General features: G+C 49.9%; 3 protein-coding genes across 3 annotated transcripts; 2 read left to right on the top strand and 1 right to left on the bottom strand.

Moving 5' to 3' along the window:
* Window positions 1–4,444: 4,444 nt before the first annotated feature.
* Window positions 4,445–6,850, bottom strand: CI109_103817 (uncharacterized protein; the record flags this gene model as incomplete). Its single annotated transcript, XM_032001683.1, has 5 exons — window positions 4,445–4,562; window positions 4,630–4,830; window positions 4,922–5,098; window positions 5,161–6,139; window positions 6,196–6,850. The coding sequence occupies 5 exons, from the start codon at window positions 6,848–6,850 to the stop codon at window positions 4,445–4,447; spliced, it is 2,130 nt and encodes a 709-aa protein (XP_031863846.1).
* Window positions 6,851–7,451: 601 nt separating this feature from the next.
* CI109_103816 (uncharacterized protein) lies at window positions 7,452–11,192 on the top strand (the record flags this gene model as incomplete). The annotated part of the gene is made up of 6 exons (XM_065967373.1): window positions 7,452–7,580; window positions 7,649–7,732; window positions 7,784–8,580; window positions 8,631–9,129; window positions 9,216–9,539; window positions 9,594–11,192. The coding sequence occupies 6 exons, from the start codon at window positions 7,452–7,454 to the stop codon at window positions 11,190–11,192; spliced, it is 3,432 nt and encodes a 1,143-aa protein (XP_065823445.1).
* A 570-nt stretch (window positions 11,193–11,762) lies between these two features.
* CI109_103815 (uncharacterized protein) lies at window positions 11,763–16,177 on the top strand (the record flags this gene model as incomplete). The annotated part of the gene is made up of 11 exons (XM_032001685.1): window positions 11,763–11,780; window positions 11,840–11,879; window positions 11,954–12,055; window positions 12,223–12,342; window positions 12,419–12,560; window positions 12,633–13,156; window positions 13,220–14,373; window positions 14,425–14,623; window positions 14,673–15,205; window positions 15,267–15,593; window positions 15,659–16,177. 11 exons carry the CDS (start codon window positions 11,763–11,765, stop codon window positions 16,175–16,177), a joined length of 3,678 nt encoding a protein of 1,225 aa, XP_031863848.1.
* Between the last annotated feature and the right edge of the window lie 284 nt (window positions 16,178–16,461).

Genomic DNA, 16,461 nt, shown 5'->3' with positions numbered 1-16,461 from the left:
CCATTAGTTACTATCTTCGTGGCGACTGCGTTTCTAACTTTCACATGGGCGGCTCAAGTACGATGACACACAGCTACCTGTCTTCGCAGTCTGTGTGAGTTGCCCGGTTGTGAGAACCGTGAAGGGAGGATGAGTAAAAATGCCACGGGGTTGGATGTTAGGACGAGTCTTAGGTGCTATCCCCCCAAGCACATTCGGTCCTGAGCACACCATGATCTACGATCACAACTATTCACATGAGATTGACGGAACCGAAGGTATGAAACTTATAAACAAGGAACAGCCATAAAAGGAAATGACAAGTGGGGAATGGGGAAACCCACATTGATCAAAATCCCAGTGGGAAAAAAGGTCAAGTAGTGAAACCTTGCAGAGATTGTGGTGATTCAGGGGTAATGGGATTGATTGATTGGGGGTTGGGAATAGGTTTGGCAAATGGGGAATCTTTGGGGTCGTGAGAATGAGTGAAGAGAAAGAAATGAGGAATGAATGAATATTGAAGACGAATGGGGAGGAGAGTCACTTGTACTATGAACTAATACATTTACGTACTGTACGAGGGACAGTAGTGGTGGCTCTCTATGTCGCAAGCAACACCTGTGGCAATTCCAGCTGCGCAGACCACACAAACAAGAGTGAGCGCCTTGCAACTGGTTGAACATGAACAAGAACGACCTGAGCTGGGGCGTGATGGTTGTCGCTGTCGCTGTTGTGGCCGCAAGCTCACATCGCCACCACCAGCTTCAAGGTCAAGGGCAAGGGGAGCAACTGTGGCGGTTGGTCCAACTACTTGCGCATAGGTGGGAGGAGGTCCATCTGATCGGCCTTCAATGGAGGTTTCTTGCGTCTCTAGGGCATCATAAAACCTTTCACCACCACCACCAGAGGTGGTTGAGGCCAGGCTGATGGAGCTGCGTTCCGGACGATTTGCCGCAGGGAGGTGAGCTTGTCTGGGAGTTGTGATCACTGAACCTTCAGTCGCAAAAGAAGAGTCACCAACGTGCTGGTAGGTGCTGCTTCTGCCGCTGCCTTGAACAAGGTGTCCAGCCCTATTGTACCGGACTGGACCACCATGTCTAGTGTTGTTGACAGTGGTGCTGGCTGTGGTGCCAACAGTTGACTTGCTGTGCTTGGTGTCAGAGGGCATGATGTGAAGTGATTTGAATGATGTGGTGGCAGATGGTAGTGAAATGTGAGAAGGGATGTATGGTGATGGTTACTTGGCAAGTTCTGAGGGGCCAAGCGTGTTCTTGGAATAAACACACTCTTTGTGTCTTGTACTCTTACACTCTAGACATGAACAGTGTATGTAGATCCTTTATTTATCATGGATGGAAAACCTCCTGCCCACCATCCCACTATGACATCATTTGGGTCTGATGAGGCAAGTAGCTTGCAATGCAGAAGCAGACAACCTGGTGACATGTCTTACTTGTATGAGGGGTCTGCATCAGAATGAAAGGTCTGTGAGTTTTCCAAACAAGTTTCATCTAAAGACTTGCTTTGTTCCCAGACTCCATCCATTTCAGGAGGTGATGAGGACACTCAATCAAAGTGAAACAGAATTGGCAGTGAAATACTCTGATCAGGAGTCAGGAGCCTTTTCCCTCTCGTCTCAATTGTGTTTGCTTAAAGGCTTGTGAACTCAATCAGAGTATTGGGCAGTAGGACATATATGACATAAGGGGTTCTCACTGGCAACAAGCTACCATGAATCGAAAAGTACAAGTTGGAGTAAAAACCTTCTTGACCAAAAACCCAGTGGGAAAAAAGGTCAAGAAAGGCAAATTTGCAAGAATGGTGATATAGGGTATAGGTGAGGGAAAAAGAAGGTGTCAAATGGAAATTGAAATAGGATGGATACAAATAATACAGATGTTTCAAGCGAAGAGGAGAGATGAAAAGTAGCAGGGGGGCAATCATTGTGTAGCACAGGGGACAGATGACAACCTTTGACTATCAACCCTTGAGAGTTTTGTGACACCATTCTGCATGGTTCCTGTCACAATAACCCCTCACTGCAATGATTGCAACACCTGTGCCAATCGCCGCTGCACAACCAGTGTACAATGTCAATGCAAGGCAATTGCACCTAGATCCCGGTTCTGGGAGCAAGGTGAAGCAAGGTTTGGATCTAGTTCTTGATCGTGGTTCCGTACTGACATCATCGCCAGCCTCTAGAGAAGCATCGTTCATGTCCCTTGGCTCATGTGGATTACCATAGGTGCGAAGAGGATAGGATGGGTAGTCTGCAGTGGATTGTTCTTGAGCTCTGACTCCAGTCACTTGACTGAAGACATCCATCGGAATGTCTTCCCCATTGTTGGTAGTGGAGTCACAAGAGACATGTGCCTGAGTAGGGCGACTAGGCACTTGATCATTGTACAAGATAGATGGGGTTGTGTTGAGCTGAATGGTGGAGTTGGTGGGAGGAACAGTAGACTTGCCAGTAGACTTGCCACTTTCGCTGTAATATGACATGATGTGGTGTGGGCTGGGATGTGCAATTGCTGAGGTAGTAGGTGATAGTGTTGGTGTTTATTGTAATCAGTGAGGGTGATTGTTGGTTGGTCAAATTTGGTGTTACTGAGGGCAAACTTGATGCTGGCAATGACTCTGGGGTGTACTATATATCATTGGTTCAGAAATGGACACTGTACTGATCCTTTGATCAAGGAGCCTTGGAAGTTTCATATTTCCACCATGACCTCACAGGGGTTAGTTTACTTGGCCAGGATGTGATGCAGTATGATATATCATTGTGTTCCATATGAAAGGTTTGCAGTAAAACAAATGGTTTGTGAGTTTTCATATATGTTTCCTATTAAGACTTGCTTTCATGCTGAAACTCCTTCCTAGGGGACAAACAAGGAGAATAGAGTAGAAGGATAGAATGATGACACCAACTGCAATGGGGATGCATGGTCCTGTCATGAAAAATGGCATTCGGAAACCCTGGGCTTATCAACAAGCAGTGCTTGTACATTAATGGAAGATATTGGAAGGTATGTCCACAGCTGTTGTGTCTGAATCACAAAGAATCCCTAATGGTCTAATATCTCTGCATTTGATGTATTAAAACCACAATAAGGTAAGTGAATCATCTTCCATCCCAATAATACCAACTATGAACATGTTGCTTTGCCTGACTCATGCATTTCCCTGAAAAACACCAATGAGATTTCACTCTTCAAAAATCTGGTCTTTCTGATGAATGCATGTCTCGCTTGTACCAGCCGTCCCAGTCAACGCGTGGTCTGCGCCAATGGCTTCAATGAAAAGTGTCAGCTGGTTCTGCACACACACAACAGGTTTGGAACTGATGACATCTAGACTTACCGGGACTCTCTGGGTAGATTGGCAAAATCCACCTTCAGTAGTACCTTGGACCCATCAGGGTTATTGAAAACACGTCTACCTGGTACTAGGAAGTGTTGAGTTACATTGGTATGCCGCTCAGATATGGAACATGTGGAAGAATTATTGTTTTCAACATTCCAAGAGATCCACCTTCGAGGGCCTTGTTGGTATTTGAAACTAGTTTCGTCATTTGGCTCCAAGTATGTTACCCTGTAGGAGTTGATGATTTGACTATGATACGATCGAACGCGAAGATAACTGACACAAAACCAATATCAGTACCTTATCCTTGCAAAAAGCAGATTCTAGAGTGATGCTGGAGATGGCTGAAAATGCTACTCAATGCTCACTTTGCTTCAACACTCTGATTGTTGTGTGTTGAGGATGTGTTGCAAGTGCTTTGCATGTTGTCTGGAAAGTGGACGGTAACGGTCACGGTTTTGGCTGAAGTTGTTGTCTCTCAGGTGATACGGGAATTGTGTCTAGCTATTTGGCAGTGACTATGTGGTCTCTGTAATCGGGGGGAAGAGAGAGGGGAGAAACCAAACGTGAGGGGATATTTGAAGATCTTTTCTCAACCCTAATCATGTATGCTTGGGCCCGACGACATCCTTTCTTCCGTGCAGCCTTCTTACTGAAATACCGAAAGCTTGCAATGACGACCTCTCCAGAAGCCAGGTAGTGTGTGTCTATTTGAAAGGTATATACACACACACCGGGATCAATATGGTTGTCTTTACGGATGTCCTTTGCGTCTCTACTCATTCCCAAGGGAATAATACCTCAAGTGACTCAAGGCAAAATGGCAATGACGCCGGTCGAAGACATCATAGCGACAAGCGCTCATCACTATTCCTCTCCATTGTCTTCCTTTCTCGTCTATCACTGGACGATATCCCTCCTACTTCGACCAACATGAGCAAACGAAGGATATAGACTGTCACCCCGTACCTGTACGGGCGAAAAGGATGCAGTGAATGTGAGCTATTGATATCCTCGCTGTGTCTTCATGTGGACACATTGAACGAGGACACTCACATTGTCGTCCAGTGCGGATGTAGTCTGGTAGATGACCCAAAAATGATTACATGATTATACATCGAGTATCCATACCCGTCTCCAAGGCTTGTTCCTTTGCAGCTTCTATCTCATTCTCCTTCTGCTTCATTTTCACCTCTTTCGGGAACCATTCTTTCATAAAGCTGCGACCGAGAGGCGCGGTATCAGCGACAACTCTCACCTCACATAGAGAGAGCGAAGGGAACCCACTTCATCACTGTTAGATCTAAAGACCCTCGGTCTGCTAGTAAGACGACTTTCGATCGACATAGGGGACATTCGGCTTTGCCGGCTTTTTGCATTTTGACAAGACATCTTACGCAGAATAGATGTCCACAGTTGAGTCTGATTGGCTTGAAGGCGATAGATGTGCAAATCAGACAAGCGTAATCGTCCAAACTGGGTAGAATACTAAACACATCACCACGAGGTCTGTTAGCGCCGTCGCGGGATATGGTATGCGACCGGAGCGGAGAACGAAGAGAGTCAATGCGATACTTACGGAAGTAAGGTGTTGGTCAAGCTGGCGAGCAGTATGTGCGGTAACGAGGTACTGTAGAATGCCCAGGTGGATATATTCCCATCTTTGTCCATACGAGCAGATAGGGTTGACTTGACGAAATCGGGAAATCCAGCAGAAGCTGTCAATGCAGTGCGCTTATCGTGCTTCTTCAATATCCTGCACGTATCTTAATCAGCTATTACGGGTCTCCCTTGTGTGGCGAAGATGACGTAGCTTACTTTCTCGCCGCATTGATGTTGGCTATTTGGAACCTCTTGAGATCCAATAATAGCACGTTCAAGCGGAGGAATTCTTCCCACGCTTCTCGAATACGCTTCCCCTTCATTGTCCGTCTATCGCCCAATCCTCGCTTGATCACCTCATTCGCGAATTTCTGCAGTCTAGCTTCTGCTTGTTCTACACTTCTTTCTCCTCTATCCCGTTCGGCGGAAGATTCGAAGATCTCAGCCTCGATCCATAACGTGAAAATTTCTCGCCAAGCGTAGAGATCTTTCCTCGAAGTTTTGGAGGACGGTGCGCGTATTCGAGGTTGAGCGATAGTCGTATTATTGCCGGATGGTGTGAAGGGTGTTGGTAGTACCTCTATATTCGATTGCGGGGAGATGGACCGTGATACCAAAGTACAGAGGGACTCAACTGAATCACGGAATGTGGTCTGTTGTTTCGTGTGGAAGCTGGAGAGGGATGTGAGAGCCACAGTTAGGAGTGAGAAGAATGCCAAGTCGGACGAGAGAGGTATGACAAAGTCGCGCTCGGTGGTAGGGATGGAGATAGGTACGGAAGTGGATTCATTGAGAGAAAGATCGGAATGCGTTGACGTCGGATGATGGTGTATAGGGCGGATGGAAGGGGGTAGTTCCTCTACAGCAGCTTTACCCAGTGAAAGGTCCCCCATACCATTGCCGGGATCGGCGCCACTCGCGATGGCCCAAATTGGTGATTTCGCTGCACGCATTCTGTTGAGAGTAGGACTTGACGGGAGAACGGGACTTCGTAGTCGTTGAAATGGTCGAGGCGTAGATTGAGGAAGCTGCTGGATTACGCCCTGCTCTGTATCCTGCTCATCGCTTTCACCTTCGTCCTCCGTATCCGTTTCGTCGGTTGAAGGGGATGGCGAGGGAGAGTGCGAATATGGGTCTGGAGAAGGTGAAGTGGACAAGTGAAGTCGGAGCTGTGGTATAGGTTTCGAGGGATCACCTGATCAAAGGATGATTAACAAACTGTAGTGACATTTCTTGATTGAGTGAACTTACCAGTCAGCACGTATTCCGCCTTCGCACCCCCATGGCCATCCAAAATTGCTTTCCTGATAACCCGTCTTCCTCTTTTCTGTTGCTCCTGGTCTCGTACCTCTGAGTGCTCCGGAGAGGTCGACTGGTCATGCTTTTCTCGCGCTGTTATGAGATCAGCGACACTGATGGGTCGCAAGGGTCCTTCTTGATGTTGAGTGTTGCCCGTCAGCGCTCGTGCTTGTGAAGTCTCAGATAGTAGTCGAAGTCGAAACTTCTTGTTGTGTGGATGATCACTATCTCCGGGAAGAGTGACGTTTTCCTCCTCATGTTCATAAACAGGATCCAGTATGACCTCTTTCGGCTCGTGATGATGGACCTTCGAGGCATCTCCATTGCGAAGTGTAGCGGGACTTCCTTCCTCGCTCTCGAATTCAAACTCGAGTACATCCTCATTGTCCAACTCTTGCTCCGGAGCTGGGATAGCACCATCCCCCTGTACTTCCTCCGTGACTAGCAATTTGTGCAGCACATCTTGGGACAGCCCCATGGAGGTGAGCTCGGCGACTACATCTTTGATGAGCTTTTTCAGTCGACGATATTCGATGGCTGATGCTTTCCATTCAGGCGGGAAAGAAGAATCTTCCAAGATCTGTTGGAACTCTTTGCCGTACTTCATCGTGAGGGTGTACTCGGCCTTGCGTGGGTCGTCGAGGGGGTCAGCAGTCGTGTGAGGCCATGAACAAGGCTGTTGGATTACGGAAAGCAACTCGACATTGCCGTCATCCCAAAGTTGTCGTCAGCTGCGAATACAGTAGGTGGTTTTCGCGAGTGAGCGGACTTCGTGGTGGGAGGAAGCGATATGCACGGAAGCACAAGTGATATTGTAAGTCAAACAAGTGGGTGACTAACAGCACAGACATCTTACATCTTTTACTTCCCCTCCCCCTCCCAAGATAATTTCTATATTTATCTTTTTGTTGAAAGTCAACGAACGATATCACGCACGTTCCTTCCGTCTTTGATGCTGCCAGGCACCATCAGTAGATCATCTGCAATGTTACGTCAGCAACACAGCGAAATACCCGATATAATCTCTTGAGTGGTCCCTCCACATATGAGACGCAATGTGATGCATGATGATGATGACGTTGAATTGACGGGTGTCTCTCCTCCCATTCCACTCTCGGCATCACAACCACCACTTCCCACATCTACATCATCTATATATTCACCACTCCTTTATATCTCACACCTCACATCCATCGACACACATCACCATGTCGAAACCCAAGCCAAGGGCTTCAGAGCCTCCAACCCTCGGACGAGTGCCTTCGACGCCTGTTCCCCCAACAGCTAGGAAGTCAAGTCAACCCGCTTTCGATACTCAGCCCAACCCCACCTTCTACGTGAGTCGTCATGCAACAAATCGTTTGACGCTGCCACTGACCGGTTGTCATTATCATCCGCTCTTCAGGATGGGCCAACAGTAGCGAGCAGATCGGACGATGTCAAGGCGCAAGCCAAGGCCGTCGCTTCCAAGACAGCAGCTGTTACCAAGGTGAATCTCAACCCTATCTTGCGGATAGGAAAGCAACTGACATCCACCCAGGCTCAATCGAAAAAGGCCGTTGCGACCGTCAAGAGACATCCATGGAGCATCTTATCCGTCATCACCACTTTGCCCTTCCTTATCCTCATCTCTATCGCATCGACAATCACCTGTCCTCCTCCTGGAGCTCCCTCAAACTTGAACAAATACGTCCTTTCACCTCTCGGTTACGCTCCGCACCAATCTCACCCTGTCTTGTGCTACCCTGCCAACGTATACCATCGAGAGATCTTGCAGCCTTATGTCTACCCTGTCTTGGGCGATGTACAGGCTCGTCTCGCCAAGTCCCCAGCATATCGACATGTCATTGGACCCACTACGACCAAAATTCAGAGCGCTAGTGTGCAAGCTTGGAACGGTCCCGTCAAGCCCATCGTCAACAACGCAATCCGAGCTGCTAGAAAGTTCTACTTGACATTCATCCAACCTCACATTCCTTACCTCAAGGCAAGATACCACACTTTCGTTGACCCTTACACTACACGGGTCTCAGCGTTCTCCTCCCCTCATATCGCAACCGCCAAGCAGTACTTCAACCAGATCTCGAACAGGGCAATCCAATCTTACGCCTATGCTTCGTCGCACCCACTTACTGGACATGCTGGCAACTACGCGAAGAAAGGATACAAGGTGTCGTCGGAAAAGGGGTACCAGGCTTTCCAATGGAGTAAACCCCATGCTCACAGGTTCAGCAAAGAAGCAGAGCGGATCGCAACTCAGATCTTGGGTCCTCGAGCTGTTCAGGCTGCTGAGATCGCTGCCGCTCGACTGTCTCACGCTTGGGTCGTCTTGAAAGCGTAAGTTGCGTCCCAACATCAGTGTTCCGTCCTTGCTCACCCCACTGCAGCCAAGTGTATCAGCTCTACAGCACTCATCTCGACCCTCACGTCGGTCCTTACGTGAAGAAAGCGACGGTCGCTGCTGCCCCTTACACCGCACTGTACGCTAAACATCTCTATGTGCCTTACGTCAAACCTGCGGTCGACTACTTCTTCCCTTCTCCGATCACACCCAAATCCTTCCTCTCCATCTTCGCCGATTTCCTGCCTACTGGCGCGACTCACGCTGCTGAGAAGCGGGGCTCGATGGACGATTACTACAATGACCTTAGCAAATCTGGTCGACCTGCTGATGTCCATGTCCCCGGAACTGAAAAACTGGCCAAGAAGCAACCGGAACCTCCTCTCCCTCCTCCTAACGAGTCTAAACAGGAGAAGAAGGAGCGATTGAGCGAGGAAAAGAAGGTCAAGGGTACGGAAAAGGAGGAGATTGATAGGGTACGAGAAGCTATCAGATCAAGAGTCGATGAGCAAGGCAAGAAGGGTCAGCAGACTGCCAAGACAGAGGTAAATACAAAATACGGATCGGAACTCTGAATGCAGCAGGATCAAATGGGCTCATGTTGTTTCGTTCCTTCCTCATTTTATTGTAGATCAAAGCCATCAAAGATCAATTCCACAGTGAAGACGTCAACCTCCTCGCCTCCAACTTGAGATCGGAGATCGAACGAGAGATCGAATATGTCATCAAAGGCCTTGACAAGCTGTACACTTCGTCGCCTACTCTCACGCAAGAACAGGTCAGAAAGTCAAGCGAACAGGCAGATGCAAGGGTGAAGAATGTCGTCAACAAGATCAAATTACGTCTCGATACGAAGAAGACGAAGACTGTGGAACAGATCAAGTCTGTAGTCGGTGCGCAGTCCGCTGCCTTGGACAAGGCTTTAGGGCAGGAGTACAAGGATCTGGCAACAAAGGTGAGTCGTTGCGCGGCTGACTTGGAAGAGGATCAGAGCTGAATCTATGTACAGCTGTCTGCCAGTCATGGTATCACTACTAAGGACTGGGACAAGTACAATGAAGTCAAGAAACGTGAGTTCACACTGTGTAACTTTAGCTTACAAACAGTCTCGGATGCTTGGAAGACCAAATATGTAGCACTCGAAGATGATCTCTCGCTTTTCAAGCCTATCTCGGAGCTGAAGACCGAGCTTGATGACTTCCACGAGGGGTTCCGAGCTCGAGTTGGAATCCTCAAGCGAACCGCTCTCGACCGAATCGAAGCCAGACAGGCTGTATCGGCTGAGCCTAGCAGAGTTTCGATCTTGCCCGTGGTCGGAGCCGGTGCTGAAGCAGCCCTGGGCGGCGCAGCAGGCATTATCGGCAAAGGAAAGGATCAGGTGATTGATGCGTTGAACCAGGCCGCAGGAAAAGCGACGCCCAGTACCACTGGTGTCATCGATCAAGCAAAGGCTAGCGCTCAATCGATCATCGACGCAGCTTCTTCTGGTATCCACGACGCGACTCGCTCAGCTGTTTCGGCAGTCGGTGGTACACCCTCTCCCGAGTCGCCAAGAGAGCACCTTGAATCGGCTTACAATGTTGCCAGCGAGAGCGCAGAGTCGATCTACGGTGCCGCTACCTCTAATGTTCACGAAGCGACTAAATCGGCCCTCAAGGCTGTGGGTGTCACACCATCGCCGGAGTCACCTAGGGAACATGCCGAGTCACTCGCGTCCGTTGCTAGTGCCAGTGCTGCATCCATCGCCTCGGTCGCCGGTGAGGCTGCTCACCAAGCGACTAGATCAGTGATCTCTGCGGTCGGTGCTACTCCTTCACCCGACTCTCCCTCCGAACATGTCGAGTCCGCCTATCACGCCGCGACCAACTCGGCTGCCTCTGTTGCTTCCGTTGCCAGTGCAAGCGCTGCTTCGCTCGCTTCCGATGCTTCGGCAGCTATTCACGATGCTACTCGATCTGCCGTAAAGGCCGTCGGCGGTACCCCTTCCCCTGAAACCCCAAACGAATACCTCGAGTCCATCGCGAACGTTGTTGCCGGTGGTGCGGCGTCCGTGTACGGTGTCGTGGGTGACAATGTGCATGACGCCACCCGAAGTGTGAAGAGCGCCGCTGGAGTCACACCCTCGCCTGAGTCGCCTTTGGAATACGCTGAATCAGTTTACGGAGCGGCCACGTCCAGCGTATCTTCTGCTGCTGCTGTAGTCACGGATCAAGCTGCTCTCCTGGCCACACAGATTCAGGAAGCTCTCGGCTTCGTGTCTGCCCCTACACCTCTTGCGTCTTCGGCATCGAGCTACATCTCGGCATTGGCGTCTCAGGGCTCTTCAGCAGGATCAGAAGCCTTAGCCTCTGGTTCCAGCATCCTCGCCTCACTTCAATCTGAAGCTAGCGTCTCGATCCATTCGGCAACTCGAGCAGCATCTAGAGCTGCCGGTGCTACACCCACGCCCGAGACACCGGGAGAGTACGTAGATGACTTGAAAGAGAGAGTATTGGGAGCTAGGAAGGTGGCGGAGAGTCTGGTGAGGAAGCATGCTAGTCAGATCAGCAGTGATTTGGCAAAGGAGAGCGCAGAAGCGAAGACAAAGGCGAAGAGGGAGGATCTGTAGATGAGACAGGACAGACTGAAGAGGAAAAGCAAAGGAGAAGAAGATGGAATCAGTAGTAGTGCATAGATACATGTGATGCATTTGGTCGAGTGCCCTTGCACAGTGATATGACAAGCGGACAATTGATGCATAGGCAAATAAGCATAATGTTATTGCTATTGGGTGCACAATGGGGTGAACTGTGCCACATGTTATGGGATAGCACTGTGTGAGAAGGGCCGGAGAAATGCGGAGATAGCGATTCGAGGCGTTCATTGGCACGTCCTTCTGTCACCACGCACCAACTACCACGTCACGTCGCTCACTCTCACTCGCTCGTTCACCAACGTTGGATGGAGTGCTATACACACCTACCTCTTCTCGGTCCCAAAATCAACATCTCAATTGCCTATCTTCTCCGACCAAAAGCTCTATACCCTTCTCCCTCACGCCGCGTAACGCCTCCCCCTGGTCACGAAATCAAACACCGGAGGAAGTACCAGCTACGCGACCGGCTTCAACACAAAGCGCCTCGGTCTACCCTTGCTTGGAGCATTAGATATAGACGTGAAGCAGGTGTAATCAGGCAAGATGCAGATGCTTACTAAGGTGAGCTGCGTTGGGCGAATGTAGATAAGGTGGAACGTGCTTACGTCTTTGTCCGATAGTTTGAGAGCAAGAGTCCCCGAGTGAAGAACATCGCTTTTCGTAAGTCACTCGGTCCTTCTGCCATAGACAAGAAACACAGTATAGGTCAAAAGCTGACTGATGTTCACATTCAGACCCCAAAACTCCTCTGCTCGCCGCTTCGTTGCATAATGGTACGATCCAATTGTGGAACTATCAGATGGGGACGTTGGTAGACCGATATGATGAGCATGATGGTGAGTATCTGTTTCTATAAGGATTCCCACTTCGCGTCGAGGAGATCAGGGATGGGGCTGGTGACTTCTAGTGGGAATGGAAGGAGACGAGGCTGTTATAAGGCGGGAGGGATGTTGGGGTGGAAGTCGAAGTCCCGAGCTGATCCCGCTGGATGTCGTGTCTACAGGTCCCGTCCGAGGAATATGTTTCCACCCTACACAACCCATCTTCGTCTCTGGTGGTGATGACTACAAGATCAAAGTGTGGAACTACAAGCAGAGGAAATGTCTTTTCACCTTGACAGGACGTGAGTTATTCGACTTTGCCTGTTCTTCAGCATCCCTGACGCGTTGTGCTCAATCGTCTTTCGCATCCTCCGCTAGATCTCGACTATGTTCGAACTGTCTTCTTTCACAGAGAGTATCCCTGGATTATTTCGGCTTCAGATGATCAGACTATCAGGATTTGGAACTGGCAATCTAGGACATGTATCGCCATCTTGACGGGACATAACCACTACATCATGTGAGTGTCATCAATATGGATAACTTTTGACCGCCGGGGGAGTTGAAGCTGATGTGAGTTTGCCCTCCGAAGGTGCGCTCAATTCCATCCTTGGGATGATCTTGTTGTTTCCGCCTCTATGGATCTCACTGTCCGAGTGTGGGATATCTCCGGTCTCCGAAAGAAGAACCAGGCTTCTCAAGCACCCATGTCATTCGAGGAACAGGTCGCTCGAGCCAACCAAGGTCAAGCGGATCTCTTTGGCAACACTGACGCTGTCGTCAAATACGTTCTCGAAGGTCACGACCGCGGAGTCAACTGGGCTTCCTTCCACCCTACCCTCCCTCTCATTGTGTCTTGCGGTGATGATCGACAAGTCAAACTTTGGAGGATGTCAGAGACAAAGGCTTGGGAAGTTGATAGTTGTCGAGGACACTTCAACCAGGTTTCCATGGCATTGTTCCACCCTCGTCACGAGTTGATTCTCTCAGCGAGTGAGGACAAGACAATCAGAGTTTGGGATATGACCAAGAGGACTGCAGTGCAGACTTTCAGGAGAGAAACGGACAGGTTCTGGGTCTTGACGGCTCATCCAGAGTTGAATCTCTTCGCTGCAGGTGAGTGAAAATCTCAACCTCCATTGGTTATGTGTTCCGATGGCTAAGTCCGTGTGTTTTCAGGTCACGACAACGGTCTTATTGTCTTCAAGCTTGAGCGAGAGCGACCCGCCTTCTCGTTGTCCGGCAACCAGCTCTTCTACGTTAAGGACAAGATCATCCGAATGGCCGACCTCACCACCGGTACCAACCAGGGTATCTGCAGTGTGCGAAAACTTGGCTCACAATGGGTTCAACCCAGAACATTGAGTTACAACCCTGCCGAACGAGCTGTTATCGTCACATCTCCCTCCGACAATGGAACTTATGAGCTCGTCACACTGCCCAAGTCTACCGCTCCTACGGCCTCCGACGGCAAAGACATCCCTTCGGACGGTAAGCGCGGTAACGGTCTTTGCGCCATCTTCGTGGCGAGGAACAGGTTGGCGGTCTTGGACAAGGGAGCTCAGAACATCGAGATCAGGGATCTATCCAACTCGATCACCAAGACGGTCAAGACGCCCGTTCAGACCAACGAGATCTTCTACGGCGGAACAGCATCTCTCTTGCTCTCCACCCCCACTTCAGTCGTTCTCTTCGATATTCAACAACAGAAGGTTCTCGCGGAGATCAGTACACCTCCCGTCAAGTATGTTGTCTGGAGCACCGACGGCAACATGGTAGCCCTCTTGAGTAAACACACCATCACTATCGCCAACAAGTCTCTCAGTCAGAGCGCGTTGATCCACGAGACCATCCGAATCAAATCTGCCGCATGGGACGACAGCGGTATCCTCGTCTACACCACTCTCAACCACATCAAATACGCCTTGCCTCAGGGTGACAACGGTATCATCAAGACTCTCGATCAACCGGTCTATCTCACTCGAGTGAAGGGTCAGATCGTCCACTGTCTTGACCGAACTGCCAAGCCTAGAACTATCACCATCGACCCGACAGAGTACCGATTCAAGCTCGCTCTTATCCGAGAAAACTACGATGAGGTGCTGCAAATCATCCGAAGCAGTAACTTGGTCGGACAAAGCATCATTGGTTACCTTCAGAAGAAGGGCTATCCTGAGATCGCCCTTCACTTCGTCCAGGATCAACAGACCAGGTTCGACCTCGCTATCGAGTGTGGTAACTTGCCTGTGGCGCTTGAAATGGCTAGAGCCGTTGACCGGGATGACGTGTGGAACAGGCTCGGAGCGGCTGCTTTGAAGCAGGGCAACCACTCGGTGAGTGCAATACCGTGCTTGGCGACTTCTGTGCTAATGAATTTGATACAGATCGTTGAGACGGCATACCAGAAGACGAAAAACTTTGAGAAACTGTCTTTCCTCTATCTGATCACCGGTAACACTCAGAAACTCAACATGATGCAGGTCATCGCGACCAAGCGAGGCGACAACTTGTCTCGATTCCAGAACTCTATCTACCTCGGCGACGTTCAGTCACGGGTTGCTGTCTTGCGAGAGACTGGACAATGTGAGTAGGCGCACCCGGCGTTGTATTTTAAGCTGACTTGTGGATCTAGACCCCCTTGCATACTACACTGCCAAGACTAACGGTCTTGACGACACGGCCTTGGAGATATTGGAAGAAGCAGGCTTGACCGAGGATGATCTTCCAGCACCACCACAAAATGCCGGTCACTCCAGTCTTGCCCCTCCTCCCGTTGTGTTCCCTCAGTCCGATTCCAACTGGCCCATCAAGAACCTCGGGGAGAGTTTCTTCGACCGAGCACTTGCGAACGGCGGAGTGGATGGAATGGGCGAGTCCAGCGGTGGACGAGGAGTCGAAGGCGGAGAACAACTGGATGCTTGGGCTGCCGATGTCGAGGTTGATGGCGGAGATGTGGGAGAGGACGGTGATGAGGATGAAGGGTGGGATCTTGATGCCGAGGTTGTCGCGGCTCCTGAAGAAGAAGAGATCGTTGAGGAAGAGCAGGGAGAGGCGGACTTGAGTGCAGGTGTCAGTGCCGGCGTAAGCGAGGATGAGCTGTGGGTGAGAAATTCGCCGCTCGCGGCGGATCACGCAGCTGCTGGAGCGTTTGAGTCTGCTATGCAGGTGAGTTGCCAAGCTTTGTAGAGAAGCAATGAAACCGTTACTGACGAGTGACCGCTCGTAGCTTCTCAACCGACAAGTTGGTGCGGTCAACTTTGAACCTCTGAAACCATTCTTCCTCAAATCATACGAAGCAGCACATGTCTACGTTCCCGCCAACCCATCATTACCACCTCTCAAATACCATGTCCGACGAAATCCAGAAACGACAGAGATCCGAGAAGTCCTTCCAACCATTTCGTACTCTTTCGATGATATCAAGGCGGTCGAGTTGGCAGAGGCGAACAAACTCTTTGCAAGGGGTAGATTCGTGGAAGCGCTCGTGGCTTTCAGGGCGCTGTTACAAAAGTTGTTGGTGGTCGTTGTGGAGACAGATAATGAGGCAGAGGAGGTCAGTGTCGTAGGCAAATTGAGTTCTGCGAAGAAAACTTGACGCTGACATGTGGCCATTTTCAGATCCGATCGCTTGTTGAATTATCACGAGAATACGTTATCGGTCTCACCCTCGAAGTTGAGAGACGACGTCTGGTCGCTCAAGAACCTGACAAGATTGTCCGAAACCTCGAACTCGCTGCCTACTTCACACACTTGCAACTGGCCCCTCAACATGTTCAACTTGCTCTGAGAAGCGCTATGAAGGTGTTCACAGATGCGGGTAACCATGCGACTGCTGCGGTCTTCGCACGAAGATTGATCGATTCGAACCCTTCGGCGGCTCAAGTGATCACGCAAGCTCGAGCTGTCTTGACTCAAGGGACTAGAAACCCTCGAGATGCCCACGAGATCGCTTATGATCAATTCACACCGTTCGACGTTTGTCCCGCATCTCTGACACCGATCTACCAAGGATCACCAAGCGTGATCAGTCCGTATACCGGTGCCAAGTACTTGCCAGAATACAAGGGCAGTATTTGCAAGGTGGATGAGATTACACAGGTTGGCTTGACGGTCAGCGGTTTGAGGAGTAAGGCTTAGAAACGGGAGAGCAGAAGGGAAGGGAAAAGTTGTGCTTTATACGTTGATATTGGATATGAATCTACATCTTTGCTTTGGCTAAGTACAGACCTTGTTCCAGGTTGTAGTTGTGATGTCGCGCTCTGGACTAGGCAAGTGCAAGACCAGTCGGTACAAGCATGATATATCGAGCTGAGGATGGCGAAGGAAAACTCAGGAAACCGACCGAGTTACAGTACAATGTTGGTGTAGATCTCTAGAATCGACAACAGTAAACATTAGATTGTATCAGATCTCGTCCTCTG

This window comes from Kwoniella shandongensis, chromosome 6 (assembly GCF_008629635.2).
Source record: "Kwoniella shandongensis chromosome 6, complete sequence".
Lineage (NCBI taxonomy): Eukaryota > Fungi > Basidiomycota > Tremellomycetes > Tremellales > Cryptococcaceae > Kwoniella > Kwoniella shandongensis.
This window is presented reverse-complemented; position numbering and strand designations above follow the sequence as displayed.